The sequence below is a fragment of the Anastrepha obliqua genome, chromosome 5 (genome assembly GCF_027943255.1).
Source record: "Anastrepha obliqua isolate idAnaObli1 chromosome 5, idAnaObli1_1.0, whole genome shotgun sequence".
In the NCBI taxonomy this organism is placed as follows: domain Eukaryota; kingdom Metazoa; phylum Arthropoda; class Insecta; order Diptera; family Tephritidae; genus Anastrepha; species Anastrepha obliqua.
The window spans coordinates 11,611,078-11,631,664 of record NC_072896.1 but is presented as its reverse complement, the minus strand read 5'-3'; the positions used below and the strand labels follow the sequence as shown (position 1 = coordinate 11,631,664).

The following is a 20,587-nucleotide window of genomic DNA, read 5'->3' as shown; positions in this document are numbered from 1 at the left end:
CCAATAAATAATAGAAGCACTTATGTATTAATAGCGAAAGTGTCAAATGTGTCATTGACACTTTGCTAATGAAGGAAGCGGCCGTCACCTAACACTTACGGTCCGCTTTCCATAGAATTAAGATAAACATAGAATCCTAAGCCTCACACATATAAGCTAGGGTTACGAATGTATTAGTAAGAAAATATGTTATAAATAGGAAGGAATGAATAAAGAAAGCAGACTTATTATTGAAACACCAAGCAAGGCGGTTTTTAAAAAATCTCCTATGGAAACAAGTAAAAAGAGACAAAAATCTCTAAGTTACCAAAACAAAAATTAACAAACAAGTATCCTCTTAATAGGAGAAAAGCTAAAACAAAATCTGAGAAATTATAAGTTTCGGGAACATTAAAAAAAAAAAGAAGAGACAAAAATCTCTAGTGACTAAAACAAAAATAGCAAACAAGTATCCTGTGAATAGGATAACAGCTAAATAAACTGAAGGAAAATTGTGAAACGATAACAAAATTATAATCAACAAGGTTATTTCAAGCAAGAAGGCATCATATATAGGACAACTTCTGGAGCAGAAGAAAGAACAATAATTAATCGTTGGAATAACATCAAGAATTTTAATCAACAACGGCAAGAGGTCATCATATACAGGACAACTTCTGGTTACACAAAGAGCAAGGATCCTGAATTCGGTAGCGGTAACTACATTAAGTTTTTTGACTTTATATATTATTATTAATGGGAAATAGTCCTTCTAGCTTAGGTTATAAGCGATTAAATTATTGTGAAAAGTGTAGGGATAACCACAGTGAAACAAAGTGCCCAAGAAAAATATATGTAAACAAAAAATAAGCTGGATAACTTAATAAATAGATTCTCTAAGATGTCAGTAGCAAATAACAACAACAATTCAGTTAATATGGATGTAGTGTCCAGGCTGATAGCGGCTAGCACCGCTTCATTGCATAGCGAATTGGAGCAAGTTAGGCGCCAGCTCCAGAATTTGGGTTCTTCCAACAATGTGATAGAGTATTCAGTCGAAAGTATTGACTCAACCATACAGTGTGAGGAAAATTTAGACGTAATTAAGTCCCTTCCTGAATTTAAAAGAAAAATTACTAATTATGTTAGTTGGCGTGAAGCCGCTAATAACTCCATGTCATTATATATTAGAGGGAGTAAAAAATAATATACTTTGCCGCATTGACAATCTTGCGAAATAAAATAACGCAGGATGCTAACGATATCTTGACAAACCATGGCACTGTCCTGAATTTCGACGCCATTTTGAGTCGGTTGGACTTTGCATATGCAGATAAGAGACCTTGCCATATAATAGAGCAAGAGATGAGTGTCTTGAGACAAGGTTCTAGGACTTTAGTAGAATTTTATAATGAAGTTAATAAGAAGTTGACGTTGTTAATCAACAAAATAATAATGACCCATGGCACTGGTTCTGCCATAACCAAAGAACTAAATAAGAAAAATAGGGAAGCAGCTCTAAGGACCTTCATAACTGGGCTTAACCACCCATTGGATCAAATTTTGTTCACATTGGCACCAAAAGATCTTCCAAATGCTCTTGCAAAAGCGCAAGAGCTTTATTCAAATCAGATGCGAGCACAATTTACTCTTCAATTTTCAAAAAATTACCAAGCAATTGGTTCACGAAGTCCTCCACAGGGAAATCGAAGGACTCAAAATTTTCAAAATAATTTAAGGTATCCAACAAGGATAACCCCAATAAATGAGTCAAGGCAAAATCATCCAGAACCAATGGACGTGGATGAGTCGATGCAATTATTAAATAGACCTAGGATCGGGCTATCAAACCAACCGCGAGTAGGAAATAGGGGTAATTTCCAACCTAATTACCAACAAAATAGCATACCTAAAAGGGCCAACGCAAATACTCAAGTCAGCACTCAGCCTCAGCAAAAGATGCAAAGGATAAATAACATAAATGAAAACCATTTTTTAGAATAAATCCTGATTTGCCCTATATCATTAAATCAGATAAAAAAACTGGGCAAATCTTTAGAATATTGATAGATACGGGGGCAACAAGTTCTTATATACGGGCGGGAATATACAACAACAAAAATGTTTTAGCTATTAAGAAGAGGGTAAGGACCATTAATGGTTCGACCATCATAGAGTATTTCTAAACGATTTAAATAATTTAAACCCCTTGGGACAAAATAGTCTTAAGGCGCCTGCCGATGATAATACCGGCCTATTAAAAGGAAAAAATGAAATTAAAAATATTAAAAAAGAATTAAACTATTCAAACCCCTTGAGACAGGAAAGTCTTAAGGCGCCCGCCGATGGGAATACCGGCAACAAAGATAATAAATGCTTTTGGAAAGCTGTTTCGGGAAATAAGACACCGGAAAACAATAAAATAAAAACAAGAAAAAGAAAGGAAAAAGGTAAAAGAAAATCAGAAGAATTAACTCCTGAAGAGTTATCCAAGTACCAGGTAACTACTGAAAAATTAGTGCAGAATGAAAATAGTATAAATAACATATTAACTGAAGGCTCTTGTCAGTTTTTAAGGGTCGGAAAAAATTTTCAAATTTTATTGAAAAAATCAAAAGAAAAAGAAAAAATATTATTGAAGTTGTCAATGATTTTTTACCTTACTTTCCTTCTAATACTTTCTCCAACTTATACTTCTTTACTACTATCTGTAATTTTAATTCTAATTTTAGTTTTGATTTTACTGTTAATCCTTTTATGTAAACTATTCTTAAGGTCAATCATTGTAAAAATAACCTATGGTTGTATGTTTTGACTTTAATAATAAATAAAATAAATAAAATTATGGTAACACCAATGATGGCAATACAAGCCGGCGATTTTTCGATAACCCAAAATTGGCTGCAGATATCACAGGTATTGATTATAATTTCATTTACAGGCTTAAAATAATACTGCAAGCCATATCTAGTGGCTATGAAATTGATTCTGCTAAATATGATGAATATGCATTGGATACCGCTAAATTGTATATAAAGCTTTACGCGTGGCATCCGGTGACACCCACAATGCACAAGATACTAGTCCATGGCGCTGCTATAATTGAAAACTCATTATTACCAATAGGACAACTGTCAGAGGAACCTCAAGAGGCGCGCAACAAGCACTTCCGGATGTATCGAGAAAATTATGCACGGAAGTTTTCTCGTGAAGAGTGCAATCGCGACATATACCACCGATTGTTGTTAAGCTCGGGCCCCTTTTTGAGCAATATTTCAGTTCATCGCAGAAGAAAGAAAAAAGCATCAAAGTCGTTTAGCCCAGACACAATTAAGCTGCTCGCACCCTTTAAATATGTGGACAAAGATGTGACAGAACACCTTAATTCAGAAGGCGGAAACTAATAAATTAATCAATTTCTGTATAACGTGTGCCAATAAAGTAGCTGGACAAATTCCTTTTTATTAGAACCTAAGAGTGGTGAATAATATCTTTTTCATTTAATCCTTAAATTATTTATTAGTTTATGGCCTTTAATTAAAAAATTATTTAAATTAATTTTTTATCATGAAGGTCACAAACCAAGACCATTTACGTCAACGCATTTATGACATGCTTGGACAGCATTCAAAAAAAGAGGTTTTGCAACACTTTCTTCTGGAAAATATTGCACGTTCAACAATTTATTCAATTTTTAAACGTTTTGATAGTGGGATAGCTCCCTCAGGAGTGAAAAAATCAGGTCGCCCAAAAGTTTTGAACGCAAAACAATTAAAAAAACTGCAAAAAGCTGCTATTAACAAAAAAGGTGCATCAAACCGCAAGTTAGGTCGAAAGTTTGGTATTTCTAAAGAGACTGTACGTCAAAATTTGTTGAAAAGTGGTATTAATTATCACAAAAGGGTAACGGTTCCAAAATATAGTGATAAACAACTAGAAGAAATACCAAAGAAATGTAGATTGCTCCACCGTAGCTATTTTGTTGGCGATGTTGAGGTGATTCTCGATGATGAGAAATATTTTACGTTTGCTTGGAATAACGGAGACCAAAACTGTGGATTTTATACAAACAACATCGAGAATACTCCTGATAATATTAAGTTTGCTCCTAAAGCTAAATTTGAACCGAAAGTTTTAGTTTGGGCTGCCATATCTTCCAAAGGACTCTCTCAACTTTATCTTCAAGATTCCACAGCTCCTGCCATAAGAAGTGACATTTACATTCAAAAATGCCTTACAAAACTTAAAAAATTTATCAAATCCGAGCATTCTGATGGTAATTACATCTTTTGGCCTGACTTAGCAAGTAGTCATTATGCTAAAAAGACCTTAGAGTGGATGTCAGAAAATAATATAAAATTTGTTCCGAAATGTGCTAACCCACCAAACATCCCAAAGGCCAGACCAATTGAAAATTTTTGGACTCTACTTTGCCAGAAAGTGTACGAAGATGGCTAGGAAGCTAAATCAAATCAACAGCAGAAGAACAGGATCAAATTATGTGCAAGGAAAGTGGACATGAACGTCGTCCAAAAGATGATTGGAGGTATCAAATCAAAGCTTCGGAAAATAGAAGACCATGGTCCTTTAGAACTATACAAGTAATGCTTTTTTTTGTGTAACAATCATATGTTTTATAAATAAAAAAAATTAAACAATTTTGAACAGTAATATGGTTTTTTATTTTTAATCAAAATTTGTCTAGCTACTTTATTGGCACACGTTATACATATCTATTATGCTTTTGGTGTATTTTTAACAAATATATCTGTAAATATTATTCTATTATATATAAAACAATTTTTTCAAAATCGATTAAGGTAACTTTTATGCAAATACTAGTGAAATATGGGCTCTATTTTTACTTTGGGAAAGGTCAAGATTTGTTGTATAAAGTCAATGTGTAGCCCACAATAAGATACAAACAAGTGATGACAGTTCTTGTCATACTAAAAGAAAAGGAACTCTACTGCTAAGGTATTTTTCAGTGTTACGCAGTGTAATACATATACTTTTTTTAATTTAACCGATCAGTAAAACAAATTATTATAAATTTCTAGTTATTAAACAGTTTTAAGACGATATATGCAGTCAAATATTTTTGGCCGCCTAAATCTTCAAAATCTACCTATGTGCGACGTCCAAAAAACACCGCGTGCGATCCTAAATTCATCAAAACAAAAACATCAAGTTTCCTTATTGTGGTAACACGATCAGACTCGTTAAGTCAATCGAAGATGCAACAGGGTGGCGTGTATCAAATATCATCACTAATATTATTATTCAAATTTCTTTGTTATCACGGACAAGAAGTCTTATATACTATATATTGAAATAAACTAAGTTTGTTAAAGCGTTTCGCTTGCTTAATACAGTATAAAATAATCCAGTTTTATTGGTATAGAGCAGCAGTGCTCTTAAAATTAGTCTAGTTGTAACACTTATTTCCATTTTTGAAACTACTTGAAAAAAAAATACTATGTAAGTGGCAAGTATGCAAACTGAAAACGAGTGTCTTTGCTATCTATCACACTTTGTATCATTACACTATGATCCTTCCACAAACAACACAAAACTCGACATAATCAGTAGAGGCAAAATTTTGTTGGCCGAAATGTGCAGTTTTGAAGTTAAGTAGGGTGCAAATCGTAAATTCGCGAGATTGGTGCAGTTCGAAAACTCTTATATATGTGTGTATGTATGCAGTTAGCGCAATCTATTCGTAAATACTTTCAAGCCATAGAAGAAGATATTTGCCTTAAGGGGTTACGGGAAGTCAGAATTAAAAAAAAATGGATTTTTTTTTTTTTGTTTTTTCTTAAAGTATAATTTCTGAAAAATATTTTGTGAAAATTTACTTAACAAAGAGCGCTCCGGAGCGTTCGCAAAACTTTAAATGCGTTTTTATCAAAACTATGTTTTTTTGAACTGGTGACCACTGTAACTTAAAAACCGCTTGGTGGATTTCAATAAAATGTATACTGCTTTTGAAAAACATAAAAGACTCGTGCCTAACGAAGGATTTTTTTTTTGGAAAAAATTTCGATTTTTTTTTAATAATTGCCGGTATTTTCTCCAAAATCTGAAAAATATTTACTGAGGCCACTATATTGTAAATTTAAAAAAACCAAAAGCTTCGATCAGACACAAGATTAACTTTGAATAAAACTAATTTCTCTTGCCCGATTGATTTTAGATGAATCTCCAAGGACTTGTGATGATGACCGCAAGGGGCTCCTAGAGAAAAGGGCTCCACACAAACAGCGATAACTTTTTTTTTCTTTTTTTTGAAATTTTGCTACAGTGAAGTCGAAATATGATGTGTTAATACCATGTTTTTATTTTATTAAAATAAAGCAATTGACTAGCAAAAAAAACCTTCCCACAACAGTCGGTTCCACGTAATCGGTACGACCCGGATTCATAGCCTGTCAAATCAGCAGCATTCCCGGTATATGTATGGGGATTGTTTATGCTGCTACAACTAGAAAAAAATATTTTATGAAAATCATCATTTTTTCAGACCTCTGACTACCCCTAACCCCCCTTGACTTAATTTAAATGTATTTTGTTCTAAATATGAAAATAATGCACTTATGCAATATTCAAATGCTTGGTAAAACCATAAGCAAATATGGCTTGTAAAAATATACATAATATAAAGTAGTATAAGTACGCAAGAGCTTAAACTTATATGGAAGAACAAAATTTCGTTTTATAATTTTACTTCGAAAGCTTTTAGCTACTTCGTATTCTCCATTATTATTCTTCTGTCATTTCTAATAACTGTTGCACCTACCTTGTGGTGTTTATATTACCATATATATACAATATTTTTTAATTTTTAACTTGCTGCCTTAACTGCTTCCTCGTTACTGCGCACACCCATCAACTCCTGCACAATTTTGTACTCGTGGCATTGCGCACACACCAAACGCCCATTGGATTTGTTCGCCCGTTGCGTTTTATCATGACATACGATATGCACTAATTTCAAATTTTTCAATGAAAATATTTCTAAAAAGTATTCCAATACTGAGATGTCAATGACGCACTTATTATGCAATGTGCACTTTCGTTGTGGTTGCTCTACCAGCACCCGTACATTCTCAATTAACGCCGGCAGTATAGAACGTGACAACTCAATTTGATGATCCAAATTCCACACTTGGAAGAGTATCAAATTCTCACGTGACGCATAAGGATTGATCGTGTGCTTTAGCGCACAACAATTACCATTATCCGAATAGCTACCCTGGCAATAAAAATCTCCCAGCTCGGTGCAGAGTGACACTGACCATTCGTCTAATATCTTGTGCCGTGCTGTGTACTCTTTGATGACCTGACGCAGACGTTTATTTGGCAACATTGCACTGGCGTCCGTTTCATCATCGAGATGCTGCTGCAAGATTTCATGCTTTTTCGGACACTTACGATCGAATAACATCGAGAAGTAATCGCAACCAATGAGAAGGTAACGAAATTGTTCCAGTACAGCATCGATTACGTGACGTGCTTTAAGATTTTGCCGATATAGTTTATTGCGTGTAAGTTCCTCTTTTGTTTTATAGTAGTAACTGCGCATGCGGTCTTGTGCACGACGCGCCATTGCCTCTTCTTTGGAATGGCAGCGTTCTTCTTGACCCTCGAACCATTCACTATGTTGTGTGCGCAGACTAAGCTGAGTTTTGCTGTGGTACGCTTGTTTATTGTCGAGCGCTTCTTGGCGACAAATCTTACGATTTTCATAGTCTGTAATCATTTTACGGAATTGCTCCGGGTTTTGTTCGATAAATTCATAAATAATATCGGCAACACGAAGCAAAGGCGATGTTTTGCGTAGCTTCTCGAATTCAAAGTCGGCATCTGGAAATCAGTGGGAATTTTTTTTTTTTCAAAGATGAACTTAAAATGTGCAGTAAAATTGAGAAATCAAGTTGGTGATAATATAAATAGAATTAAAACGCTGAGCGAACTTCATTATTATCAGTTGCTATCCAAGGATAATTGAGTATGGCATCCCATTCGCCATTGGTTGCTAGCGCGCCGGCTTTGGCCGCATAGTGGCGAAACAAATATTTGCCAATATTGTCTACTTCTCGCTTTCGTCTTAATTTCAGTCCATAAGAGAGATTCGTGATTTTCTCAAAATTTAGCGGCTGATATTCGTGGCAGCATTTCGATCAGTTGAACAACACCAAAACGAAATTTGTATCGAAAGCGAAAAGATGGCAAAGTTCGTTTGACGAGCTGGTTGTGTGCAATCTCATATACTGCAGAGGGTTTTAATTTGGACAGCGAACTGTTTTCCGACGAAGTTCGCTCAACAAATTCATTCTGTTTATGCTTTGAAGTGCTTAAAATGTTTTTTTTTTTCTTGACTGTCTCTGTTCAAAATTAAAATGAATATTTCCATGTACCTGTTGTTATGATTTCATCCGGTCCAGCGATAATGAAAAGAGTTTGTGGCGCTAAGGTCTGAAAGTAATCATCATCAGATACTTCAAAGCCATCAGTGGACAGATACATCCTTAAATCTTTAATCTGTAAAGTAAGAATTTTGCATCAAGTTCAATACCGTCAAGGTTATTTAAACATTACAATAAAATTTAGAAGTGTCAAGCGCGCAACTGAAGGACATGACCTACACTTTGTTTGCATTGCGGCCCTGACCGAGATAAATATGCTGCACTGCAATTGTTACAACACTAAACAAGATCGTAGCAGAAGGGGATGCGCATCGAGTGTGTGAATCAAAATAATAAAGTTTATTGGCCTTGAACAAGGGGGGAAAAAATGTGCAGAGTTGCCTATTATATTTACAAAGCTATCAAGGACTCGAAAATGTTGGAAGGAAACTAGTGTTGTAGTTTACGAGTTTTACAAACGTAGGAGCCAGACCATATGACTGGCATCACTAAGCGCATACGCACAAGGACAACAACGTATCAGCTATGAATGAATGTGTGCTTGCAGAGTGCGTCCTTCATAGTATTCCCACACTACGCGACTCAATTCAGCAATTGTGGCAGCAACAGGTTGTCATAGGTTTGGCGTCGTGTTGTTGGTTTTTTGTGCGCCCGGTATCAGGTCATGCGCACAACGCCTTGACATTGAATTCGACAATCGAAAATGGAAAATAGCATACATCGTACTTATGAAGGCACCCGATTATGGCGTTTTGGTTCTTGTTTGGTGCAAAAATAAATATAATATTTCTTTCATTGTGCATACTTGCAATATCTAGATAAAATGAAGGTTCAGATTTCTAGCTTTGCTGACGCTGCATATACGAACGCCCTCAATGAACCTGCATTGGCCTACGAAAAGCAGTGGCCGTGACAATGAAAATTTATTGGTTGTTGTTGGGATGGGTAGTCGATTGTTTGCGACGCAATTACAACTTATTAAAGATAGCCATTTTGACACTTTTCACATTTTCAATATATCGAATACTCACAGGAAACTTCAATTTCGCCTTGTCCTTGAGCATTTGGCACGAATTTGCACCAATGCCGTATTTTTTAGAACGTTCGTTGTCTGTGACTTTGTAGCCCTTCATTTGCGGAGGAGGCTTAGATTCATTCACACTATTTGCAGTAGTTTTGATTTTGGTACAAATGCCGCCATCTTTATTGTCTTCGGACTTTGTGCTGCGCGTTGTTGGAGCCATTACGTCTTTGATGAAATTTAACATACTGAAAATTCCAATTAAAACCCAGTATATCAGCAAAATTTTCAAACATTTACTAAACTAACTTACCTTGCAGCTTCCTTTGTTGGCTTCAGCCAAACCAGATTGCTTTGTGCTCTATGAAGTCCACTGACACATTCAATGCAACATTCCCTCTTGGCTTTTATCAAGCTTTTACTGAATGCACGCACGCCAGAGAACAAACTGTACACTTTTGGCAATTCGCAGTGGTGAACAGTTATGTTCTTGGCAATGTTGCCAGCTTTTGAATTTGAAGAGGCACCAACTACAAGCACATCTTTTTACCGCCAAGAATAACGCTAAGAATTTCTGCATAAGAGCTTGTTATTAACAGAAGCTATTGAATAACATTAGCTTTATAACGATTCTTAAACAATTCTTACGAAATGTACAAGGTATACGGGAAATTTCTCGAAATCTATTACCTCATAATATGAAACTTCTGGCCCAAAAATTGACTTTTGGTAATTTTTAGGAATTTTGATAAATTTGTTCACTATTGTTTTTTAATTTCTTTTTCAAGTGAGGTAGCGCAATTAATGAAAGAGAGAACAAATGCTTGGAGTATTTCTTTAAAAAGTGTTGATTCCGCTGAAAATGTTATTAACTTCTGCACTCGAGTTCAGAAAAAACACCAGTAGAAGATATAACACTGAATTTTCTTTTTACGTTTTAATTTTCAAAGTGCACTAAATCTGTTGTTAAGCACATTCCCTTTGTTGCTGTTTATGAGGAAGTGCCATTTCTAGGCAGCGGCTGTCATGCTAAGAAGAAGAGAAGTGTACCGTTTTGCTACACGGTAGCCACCTAGGCGAATTTATTATTAAATTCACTTTGGTAGCCACCTTATTATTAGTTTTATAAGAACCTATTTTGTTATTGTTTTTGAAAGAATATATAATATTTTCATAATTAGTTGTAGTAGTAATAATTCTTTATTTATAAATATTTTATCTTACATTTCAATAATTTTTACAATAATTTGTTTAAATATATAAAGACAGAAATAATAAATTTGTGGTAATAACAATGTTGTCTGTCCCAGCTTCAAAATAAATCAAAGATTAAACTCTGCAATAAGAAAATGTCTATAGCGTAAAGCTGAGTATATAAAGCAAGCAAGCCGTTTCCAATTATGGCCATTAAGTATATCTATTACTTCTGCTTTATTTAGCTTCGCTGCGTTTAGATATTTTGTTCTGATCTTTTCAGTACTGGAAATCTTCCTAAGCAGTGCTGTATATCTTCTTCCTCGTTTAAATTACAGAGGGTGCATATTTTCTAGGCACTTCCATACGTAGTTGCATTTAGCTTCAGTAAACCACATCTTGCTTTGAAAATTATCGTAATATCTGCTAGCCGCATATCTTCATTAATATATGATTCCCCTTTTGAGTAGTCCAAATGTTTGTAAATTCGCGTCGCGCTTGACTGTCCTTTTTGCGTTGGTTTCGTTAATCTATTTTGCTTTCTGACATGGTAGGTGATTAGCCTGCCGCTACCAGTCGTAAGTAGTGGGAATGCCCACCTGTCATTGCTTAGGAACAATGCCTTCTTACTGCTTTGGGACGCCATCTTTTTCTGGCAGAAGGATCACACAGACGGTTAAGGACTTCGCTAAATTTCGTGCGTCGGCGCTATTACCGCGGTTGCACGCTTCCTCTTGCTGGCGCCGCTGATGCAATGTGTAACTGTGTGTTTTTTTTGCAATGCAAATAATGCGCTGACTATTATGCGGGAGTAAGGATGGAAAGGATAAGTTTTATGGGGTTGAGGAAGGAATGTTTTTCCTTTTTTTGTTAGAAACAGGCGAATCAGGTAGATTTGGAAAAGTGCGAGGGCCGTGCTTTACGTGGCATTCGAATCCACAACCTCTTGGATGGCAGGCTTCTTCACTGACGCTAGACCACCGAGGCCGCACACATCATTACGTCACGTGAAACAACGCTACCACATACCAAGTTTTAAACGGAAACCTTCAAAACTTATGAATTCAGCTCGGCGTACAAATAATAATGATAACAAAAAACGTTAACAGGAACATGCCAAAACACCAAGGTGGCAACTATAGCACATGAGCGTGAACGATTTGTGCGCTCTACTATGAGCAAGGCATATCTATACGCCTTGGAGATGAGAGAAAACGGTTGTTTGTTTACATTGTTATTGTTGCAAAATGTTTAATTCGAAATTTTGTGAGATACGAGAGCAAAGCTCCGGCGTTGCAGAGTTGCATCTAAAATACATTTCATGTCTTGAGCAAAACGTAAATTATTAATGTGTATGATAATACGAGACAAATAGTTCCGCACTATACACGAAAAAAATAATGGATTGGCAAATAAATATTTTAACCAAAACTTTCCGAAAATTTGTTATTCTATCAGTGAATACTTAATTCTCTTACTTTTTTCAGTATTCTTGCTATTGTTTTACAACACTACAGACGAAAAAGGTGTACGGAGTGTATAGTGAAAAGTTGTAAAAATCAGCTGTTTATTAATTTGACATTCGCGAATTGGGTAAATGCAAACACGACCAATTAAACGAAAGCAAAAGAAATGCGTCCGTATAAATAGTAAGCTTGCATTAAATTAGAGAAAACTCTTTAAAAATGACAAAACTACCACTGAAATGATATTAATGTGATTAAGTTAAATAACGAAAACTGCGTGGCAACTGATAAGTTTGTAGGAAATGTATGTAAAATGTAAGAAAATTGAGTATGAATAAAGGTTTCGCTACATATTCGCGACGATTGAAGTAATTGCGTGCGTAAATGAAATTTTTTAAATCACGAATGTGGATTGCAAATGGCACATTAAAATAACTACTCAAATTAATGATATTTGGAAGATTATATTATCGCGAGTAAAAGCAAAAATTGAAAAAATATAACTTATGTGGAATTCTCAGTTAATCAGTAGAGCATCTAACGCTGTAATAATTGAACGGAATCATAACTAAGACTAGAAGAATTGCATACAGTTACTTCCCAACTTGCTTTTAACCGTGATAAATGAAAAGAAATGAAATAATTGCAAGTTAGAGCCAATGCTTGGCTTGTGTATCTGCTGTGAGTAATTTATGGTTGGGTGCCTTTGAAATGGTAAAAAGTGTTACGTTGCAAATTTTGATTTTAAGAGCTAAGCTTTGCGTAGTTAATAAAAATGCAAAAACAAATAATGCACTGAGCAAATATTAATATATTCAAAACCAAAACCGGGTATATTCACTGGATGACGCACAAGTTTGTGCCAATAACGCAAATAATTTAAGGTAATTTTCTATTTCGTGGTTTATATGGAAATATTGCGCGATTTTTTATTCCATATTTGCGCTATATATTGAAATTCAATTAGTTTGTTCACCATCGCATCGACCATTACCTTTTTTTGACTGCTACAACAACAACCATTTTTTGTTCAATTTTTCCATATGCACTTCTAAGTAAATAATTACCTCATTTAATATGCATAGAAACAAACCTAATTTAAATGAAAAAATAGTTCTTCGATAAAGTGAAAAATATATTTATATTTATATATATAAAAAGAAGTTACATTTCCTTGGTAATCTTATAACTCAAGAACCGCCGAAGCGATTGGCACAAAAATTTTAGAGTTCTTTTCTATCTTTGAGGAGGTGTTGTAATGGTTTCCTCTCATACGAAATGCCTGTATGGGAAAAACGATTGATTACAGCATGCATGCCTACATTGGCCAAATGAATATAGAATGTATACATTGCAAAGCATATAAATTCAGAAACGAAACGGCTGGAATGTGCTGTGCTGGTGGGAAAGTCAAATTGCCGGTGCTAGAACTTTCACCAGAACCTTTGCATTCATTGGTTTTTGGCAATTCACCAACGTCGAAGCATTTCCTCTTAAACATTAAAAAATACAATTCATGCTTTCAAATGACATCTTTTGGAGCTACAAATATTATAAGAGATGGATTTATGCCGACGTTTAAGGGGGTCTTCTGGTCTCGAGGCCCTGAAATGAAGGGTTTTTTTGGGGATTGATTGTGACAAATCCTGTGATTATTTAAAAAAATTTTTTTTTTTTATTTTAAAGGTACATGTCTTGGCTTTTCAAAAATGGTTTTGACTTTGAAAAAAATTAACACCCGCGACCTTGAAATGGCGCTGAAGACGTCCACCTCCAAACGAAACAGGTCTTCATTTTGGTCACGGTTCATCAGAAAGCAAAAATAAGATATGCGTTGTCTTCAGAGTTGCCCTGGTTAAGTTTTCCCGTGACAGATTTTTTTTTTTAAATTTTTTTCAAAAGTTATGCAACAATTTGCAAAAAAAATTTTTTTTGCTCATTTTTTGAACTTTAAAAGGTTATAAAAATGGAATGAAAAAAAATTTCAAAAATCGTACACGGGGAAACTTAGAGGTAAGTTTTCCGAACCTTTTAAGACCAAAACCATTGAAATCGGAGTATAACTACTATGAAAAGTGTGACCAAAATGCTTAAAAAACACGATTTTCGGGGAAACGCGTTACAGGGGTTATATACCTTGTGGTCCGGTGAAATTAGCGAAAGTTGGGTTTTTTTTAAAGATATGTAGCAATAATTTTATTGTATAAAAGTTTTTATTATTGGATATTACAATGTTTAAAGAAAAAAAAAGGCTTTGTTTGTGTAAAATTTGTATTTGTATTTAAAAATGGCGGAGTTATGGCGTTTTCCCCCAAGACCCTTTTTTTGGAAGAGGCTTGCGGTGGACGCGATTCAAGTCCACCAAGTCAACTGAAATCAAAAAATCGAAAAGATTTCATTAGTATAGGGTTATATCTTCTTAGTGAACGATCAATATATTAAATATTTTGATTTTTGTGAAAATAGGAACATGTTTTTAAAAAACTCCACTTCTACAGTCCTAAAATTGGCATTAAAAAATTCATATCTGCAAAATAAAAATTTATACATAAAAAGTTGATCGTTCACTAAGAGGCGACATCAATTACGAACAATTTAAAAAAAAATTATAAAAATCGGTTGAATACTTTTTTTGCAATCGCGTCCACCGCAAAAGCATTTTTGGAAAAACACGTTTTTGAGATAATCGCGTTTAAAGTTTCAAGCGCCGCATGAGGCCGTACGCTCAGGACGTGACGACGCACAATTTAAAACGCTGTAACTTTCGATTTATTGCTCAGATCTCTATGAAATTTTTGGAAAATGTTCTCAAGGGATTGTACTTTACGATAAAGAAATAAAATTTATTTTGATTTTTTTGAAAAACACAAGGTATATAACCCCTTAAAGATAAAGTTTATGATAAAAACGGCCGGAGGAGGGTACACTTCGGTGCCCAGAAAATGTGAAAAAATGCGATTTTCAAAAAATCCTTTCTGTGGCGTATTCTCGCATACACATACAACAAAATTATGCAAAAAAAAAAAATCGATTTTTTTTTCGCTGGAGACCAGAAGACCCCCTTAAGGTTATTACTTCGTTTGGAATAAACAATATCATATTTAATTTATGTGCCGTCCCTGCGTTCGATGTTTTTAAAAATTCAGATCCGTTATCTACATATATTTCTCGAACTTTAGAGATTCAAGGTCAAATATACCATAGAGCTGGGACTTTGCTACCATTCCCAGATGGTGACCATCAATTTTTGCAAATATATTTTATTGGTGATGAGAATCGTGAATTAGATCAGCGCTGTGCAATTTCGACGAATACGAGAAGATCAATCGTGAATGAATTGCAAACAATGTTCCATCAACACAATGAATTGGTGAAATTGTTCAAAGTGGCACTCGATCTGATGCCCACCGATGGCCACAAAATCATAATAAAAGCCGATAAAACACCAATTGGGAGCACGCCAGACGATTCAATGTACCAACGATTGATGAAGTAGCCATTGTTGTGGTTGGTGAACAGTCAACTGTACGTTGCATGTTCGAGAGTTGGAGCGCCAAAAAATTTGTTTATTTATGCACCACAAAATAAAACAAAAAATGTTGTGTATACAATTGTATTAAATTAAACGTTGCTTTTCTTTTTCCGAAAAAAAAAATAAAAATTATTTAATTTTATTTTGTACGTTATTGTGTTCACAAATCAAATCTTTTTAGCAATACATTTTTTATCGAATTGCAAGTCATTTTGGACGAAAATATTATATAATAAAAAATTGAATGCTCCAGGAGGAACTGGAAAAACATTTTTAACTTTATTTATTTTAGCAAAATTTATTTAGCGTAAAAAATTGAAATGGAAATTAAAGGATCAAAGTTTAATTACAAGTTTTTACCGGCTCTTTCACCTTACCTGTATATAGGTGACCACCACAATCAAATTTTAAAAAAGTACAGAAAAGGCTATTGTGACATCTTTAGAAAGTATGTTGAATGGAAAAAATCAACTAATTAAACTGTTTAAACATTTTACGAGTTCTATAAAGAAAACTTAATATGAAAAATTTCGTGCGATATAAAAAAAACATTTTATGTATGGTGGTGCGAAGCCCACTGTGTAATGCTAGTTGCTTTATATATAAAGAAAGTTTTTGACTTAAAAATGTAATATATGTACATACATATGTGTGCAAATATATTCAAATGTGCGTATATATGTTACACACACATGTTAGTACGAATGAACATGAGTACCATCAGTCACGCATTTGCCAATAACTTTAAATATTTTTAAATCCTATTAGACTATTTTTTCCTTTTAGCAATAAGCCGAAGGCCCTGGTAGCCAGCGCTGTAATGTTATAAGTGTAATAATTATTAATTAGTTGTTACTCTTTCTAAATAAATAAATAAATAAATAAATATTCAAATGTTAGTTAAAATATTTGAAATGTTCAGAAATAAAACGAATTTTCGCGGTATATAGAATTAATTGGTTTGGTTATTGCCACTTAAATTCGGAAGCCGAATCGAATCTTAATCTAATCTCTCTAATCTCTCGATAAATAAAAACGTAAACTGAAAGTCGTTTAAAGTAATGCAGAAGTAGTTAATTGTTCCCGCAATTATATGCATGAATTCATTCCTATGTTTTTGTGTTGTTGTAACAGCACAAACATTCTCCATAAATGTTTGGGAAATGCAGCTGGTGCGGCAGTGCTTGGCCAAATAGAAATCCGGGTTGTTTGAGTAGAGTAGAAGCAACTGACGTGGGAATGTTGGGCGAATATCCTAAATTCAAACAAGAATTTTTTTAAATTGAAAATTTTCTCGGCTGCTCCGTTAATACGTATGTGAGCCCATAACTGTATATTCGAACATGCAGTGCCTAGAAAAAAAGTTTAGTTATTTAAATTTAAAAATTTGCATCATTTAGATAGAAATGGATCGCACGAAGTGAGAAATAAAAGAGTCGCTTGGAGTGAGAAATAAAATAGTGTTGGTTTTGGTAAGCTGCGAAGCAATAAACAAAATTGGTTGTTTTATACTCGTTTTTCACACACATACATAAGTATGCACCCCGCATTTGAGCGATCATATCATAGACACTGTGGAGATGCGATATTCAGCAATGCGCGGAACAAAATTTCTATCCAATTCTTTATGCCAATGTGAAAAAGTTGATAAAAAAGCAAAGATTACGTGTAGAGTATACATGTGATTTTGCAACTTCCTTGAAGGGGTTAGGGCTAGTCAGAATTTTCAAAAAATTGGATTTTTTTTGTTTTTCCATTTTCTTAAAGTATAATATCTTAAAAATATTGTGTGAAAATTTGAAGGGAATCCGACAAATACTTTTCGAGTTATTCAACAATTAACAAAGGGCACTCGAGCGCTCCGCAACGTTCACAAAACTTTAAATGCGTTTTTCTCAAAACTATGTTTTTTTGATCTGGTGATCACTGTAACTTAAAAACCGCTTGGTAGATTTCAATAAAATTTATACTGCTTTTGAAAAACATTAAAAAACTCGAGGCTAATCGAAGGATTTTTTTTAAACAATTAATTGTCGGTTTTTTTCTCGAAAATCTGAGAAATATTTCCTAAGGCCGCCATATTGTTAATTTGGAAAAAAAGCTTCGATCAGGCACAAGACTATCTTTTAATAAAACAAATTTCTCTTGTCCGATTGATTTTAAATGAATCTCCAAGGACTTGTGATGATCACCGCAAGGGACTTCTGGAGAAAAGCGATAACTTTTACAATTATTATTATTTTTTGTTGAAAAGTGAAGTCGAAACATGATGTATTAATGGTATGTTTTTATTTTTTATTTTAAAATAAAGCAATTAACTAGCAAAAAAAAAAAAATTATTGAAAATAAATTGTCCATGCCTCTGACTACCCTTAACACCTTTACTTCTGGATTTTGTCTATCTATGAATTAAAAATATAGCTATGCTGCTCACTCCGATGCAGTCAACGATGAAGTAAATATTCTTCGCATCCGACAAATCACAACTGATGTAAATTAAGTCAGTTGACTAATCGAACTTCATGTAAATATCAGTTGCAAATAAATGAAAATCGCAAAATTATTTTCTTTAACTTTTTTTCTTATTTTATAAATAACTATTTTAGGAAATAAGTAAAAACTATTAATCACTTGGTTTATTCCGTTTGCGCAATCTTGCAACACCGATTTGAAAAATTTATTAAATTTTCTTGTGAATAGACAAGCATAAATGTACCCAATACTTACATAAATTTCCGTTGCTGCGGGCACCGGCGCGCTCTTAGCTTAAAAAAAAAAAATCAAATAAGAGAAGTGCAACTCTGACGAATGCATAACTAAACAAAAACGAGCTCCATTGTGCAGATCCATAAGTAAAAACACTCTCAGCTGTTTGTCAAAAAATGGCCACCATTGAGATCACCTGATTCCAAAACTCTCTTTTACGTAACATGGTTGCATAAAAAATGATTAAATTTCATAGAAAATCCTATCAAAATGTCTTAAAAATCACGTAAAAATTCAGATATTTCTCAATGAAAATTATTATTATTGCTAAGAAATATAATATGTATATTAAAAATATTTGTTATTATAAATTTTCCAAGTCAAAGATATTATTTTGTATTTTTTTTTGTGTGTGTCGATATTCTATCGTTCGTTTTTAAAGTTACCATAAAAATTCTTATTTGGTATGGCAACTCCGCCAATAGGTTTAAATAAAAATAACAAGCACTCACACCATGACACACTTGACTGCCTGTCAAACTCACACCAAGGGTGCCTGTCAAAAAATAGGAAGAAGAGTGTGTTTACTTGTATCTTGTTCGATGGTAAAGTCCGAGCGGCCGTCGTACCGAAATGAGTTGGTCCGTGACTACCATTCGGGAGTGCGTAGGTTCGAATCTCCGTGCATGAAAGAGTAAAATGACAGAACAGGTTTTTCTGATAGCAATCGCCACTTGGCAGGCAATGGCAAATCTCTGCGTGTATTTCTGCCTTGAAAAAGCTCCGCATAGAAACCATTTGCCGTTCCGAGTCGGTTTAAAACTTTAGGTCTCTCCATTTGTGGAACAGTATCAAGACGCACGTCACAAATATGGGGAGGAGCTCGATTTAACACCTGGCAGAAGTGTACGCGCCAATTATTTATTTATTTAAGGTCCCTTTTGAACTACTTTATACAAAACAAAACGTTTGAAAGCATTTGCATATACTTATATTGGGTTGGCAACTAAGTAATTGCGGATTTTTTTAGAAAAACAAAAACAATTTTTTCATGGAACTAAATAACTTTATTCTGTAATGTATTACCCATTTTGATCATAACCTTTTGCTATCTTTCACGCATCATCATAATCCCACGTTCATAAAACGTTTGGGTTTTATTAGCAAAAAACTGATTCACGTATGATTTGACGTCATCATCATAATTGAAATTTTTACCATTCAAGGAGTTTTGTAAAGATCGAAACAAAAAGTAATCAGATGGTGCAAGGTCAGGACTATATGGTGGATGTGGCAAAACATCCCAACTAAGCTCCAATAATTTTTGCTGAATGGCCAAAGATGTGTGTGGTCTTGCATCGTCATGATGGAATACAATACTTTTTCGATTTGTCAATTCGGGCCGCTTTTCTTCAACTGCATTGTTTAATTTCGTTAGTTGTTCAATGTAGACATCAGAATTGATCGTTCGGTTGGGTGGTAAGAGTTCAAAGTATACAATTGCTTTGTAATCCGACCAAATTGATAACATTGGTTCATTTTTCATCGCCAGTTATCAGTTGTTTTAAAAATGGATAATTTTCACTACGTTTCTTTAGCAAATCGCAGCTGTTAATGAGTTGCGTTAAATGCGTTTCTTTCAGTTCGTGAGGAACCCATGTATCGAGTTTTTAACATAGCCAAGTTGTTTTAAGTGATTTTTAATGCATGTACATATGTGTTACTCGAAGCTTCTCTGCAATCTCACGTGTTGTACTGCGAAGATCCGAATCTATTATTGCTTTGATTAGGGCGTCTTCAACTTCAATTGGACGAGCAGAGCGTTTTTCATCTTTGAGTGAAAAATCAGCGGAATGAAATTTGGCAAACCAATTTTGACACTGCCGTTCTTTTAAGGCTTCGTCAGCAAACAATTTTTATGAGCTTGCGATGCGGTTTTCCCTTTGCGGAAATAAAAAAGCAAAATATGACGAAAATGTTCCTTTTGATTTTCCAGTTTTCAACGAACGCCAAACGGAAACTACGCAATCGATCAAACAACTGTTTTTTACTGATTCACAGCTGAATTGTCAACAATCAAACAACAACATGTGTTTTACATTTGTACTACGTTTGCGAACCTAAAAATTCAACTGAAGCCATCTATGAGTGAAATTCGCAATTACTTAGTTGCGAACCCAATATATTAGTAAGAAAATTTTATATACAGGGTTTGATTGAAAAGTAATGAGCCTTATTTTTTTTAAGCAGTTTTATTAAA

The 20,587-nt window shown here is 34.2% G+C and overlaps 1 protein-coding gene across 2 annotated transcripts; it reads right to left on the bottom strand.

Moving 5' to 3' along the window:
* Positions 1-5,009: 5,009 nt before the first annotated feature.
* On the bottom strand, positions 5,010-10,282 carry LOC129246823 (DNA fragmentation factor subunit beta). Of its 2 annotated transcripts, XM_054885466.1 has the most exons (6): positions 10,120-10,281; positions 9,743-10,031; positions 9,440-9,677; positions 8,400-8,523; positions 7,035-7,845; positions 6,836-6,966 (listed from the first exon to the last, which is right to left on the bottom strand). In XM_054885466.1, the coding sequence occupies exons 3-6, from the start codon at positions 9,674-9,676 to the stop codon at positions 6,948-6,950; spliced, it is 1,191 nt and encodes a 396-aa protein (XP_054741441.1). In that variant the 5' UTR covers position 9,677; positions 9,743-10,031; positions 10,120-10,281; the 3' UTR covers positions 6,836-6,947. The 2 variants fall into 2 exon arrangements, with proteins under 2 accessions (XP_054741440.1, XP_054741441.1); XM_054885465.1 differs by having other exon boundaries at positions 5,010-7,845; positions 10,120-10,282.
* Positions 10,283-20,587: the final 10,305 nt, after the last annotated feature.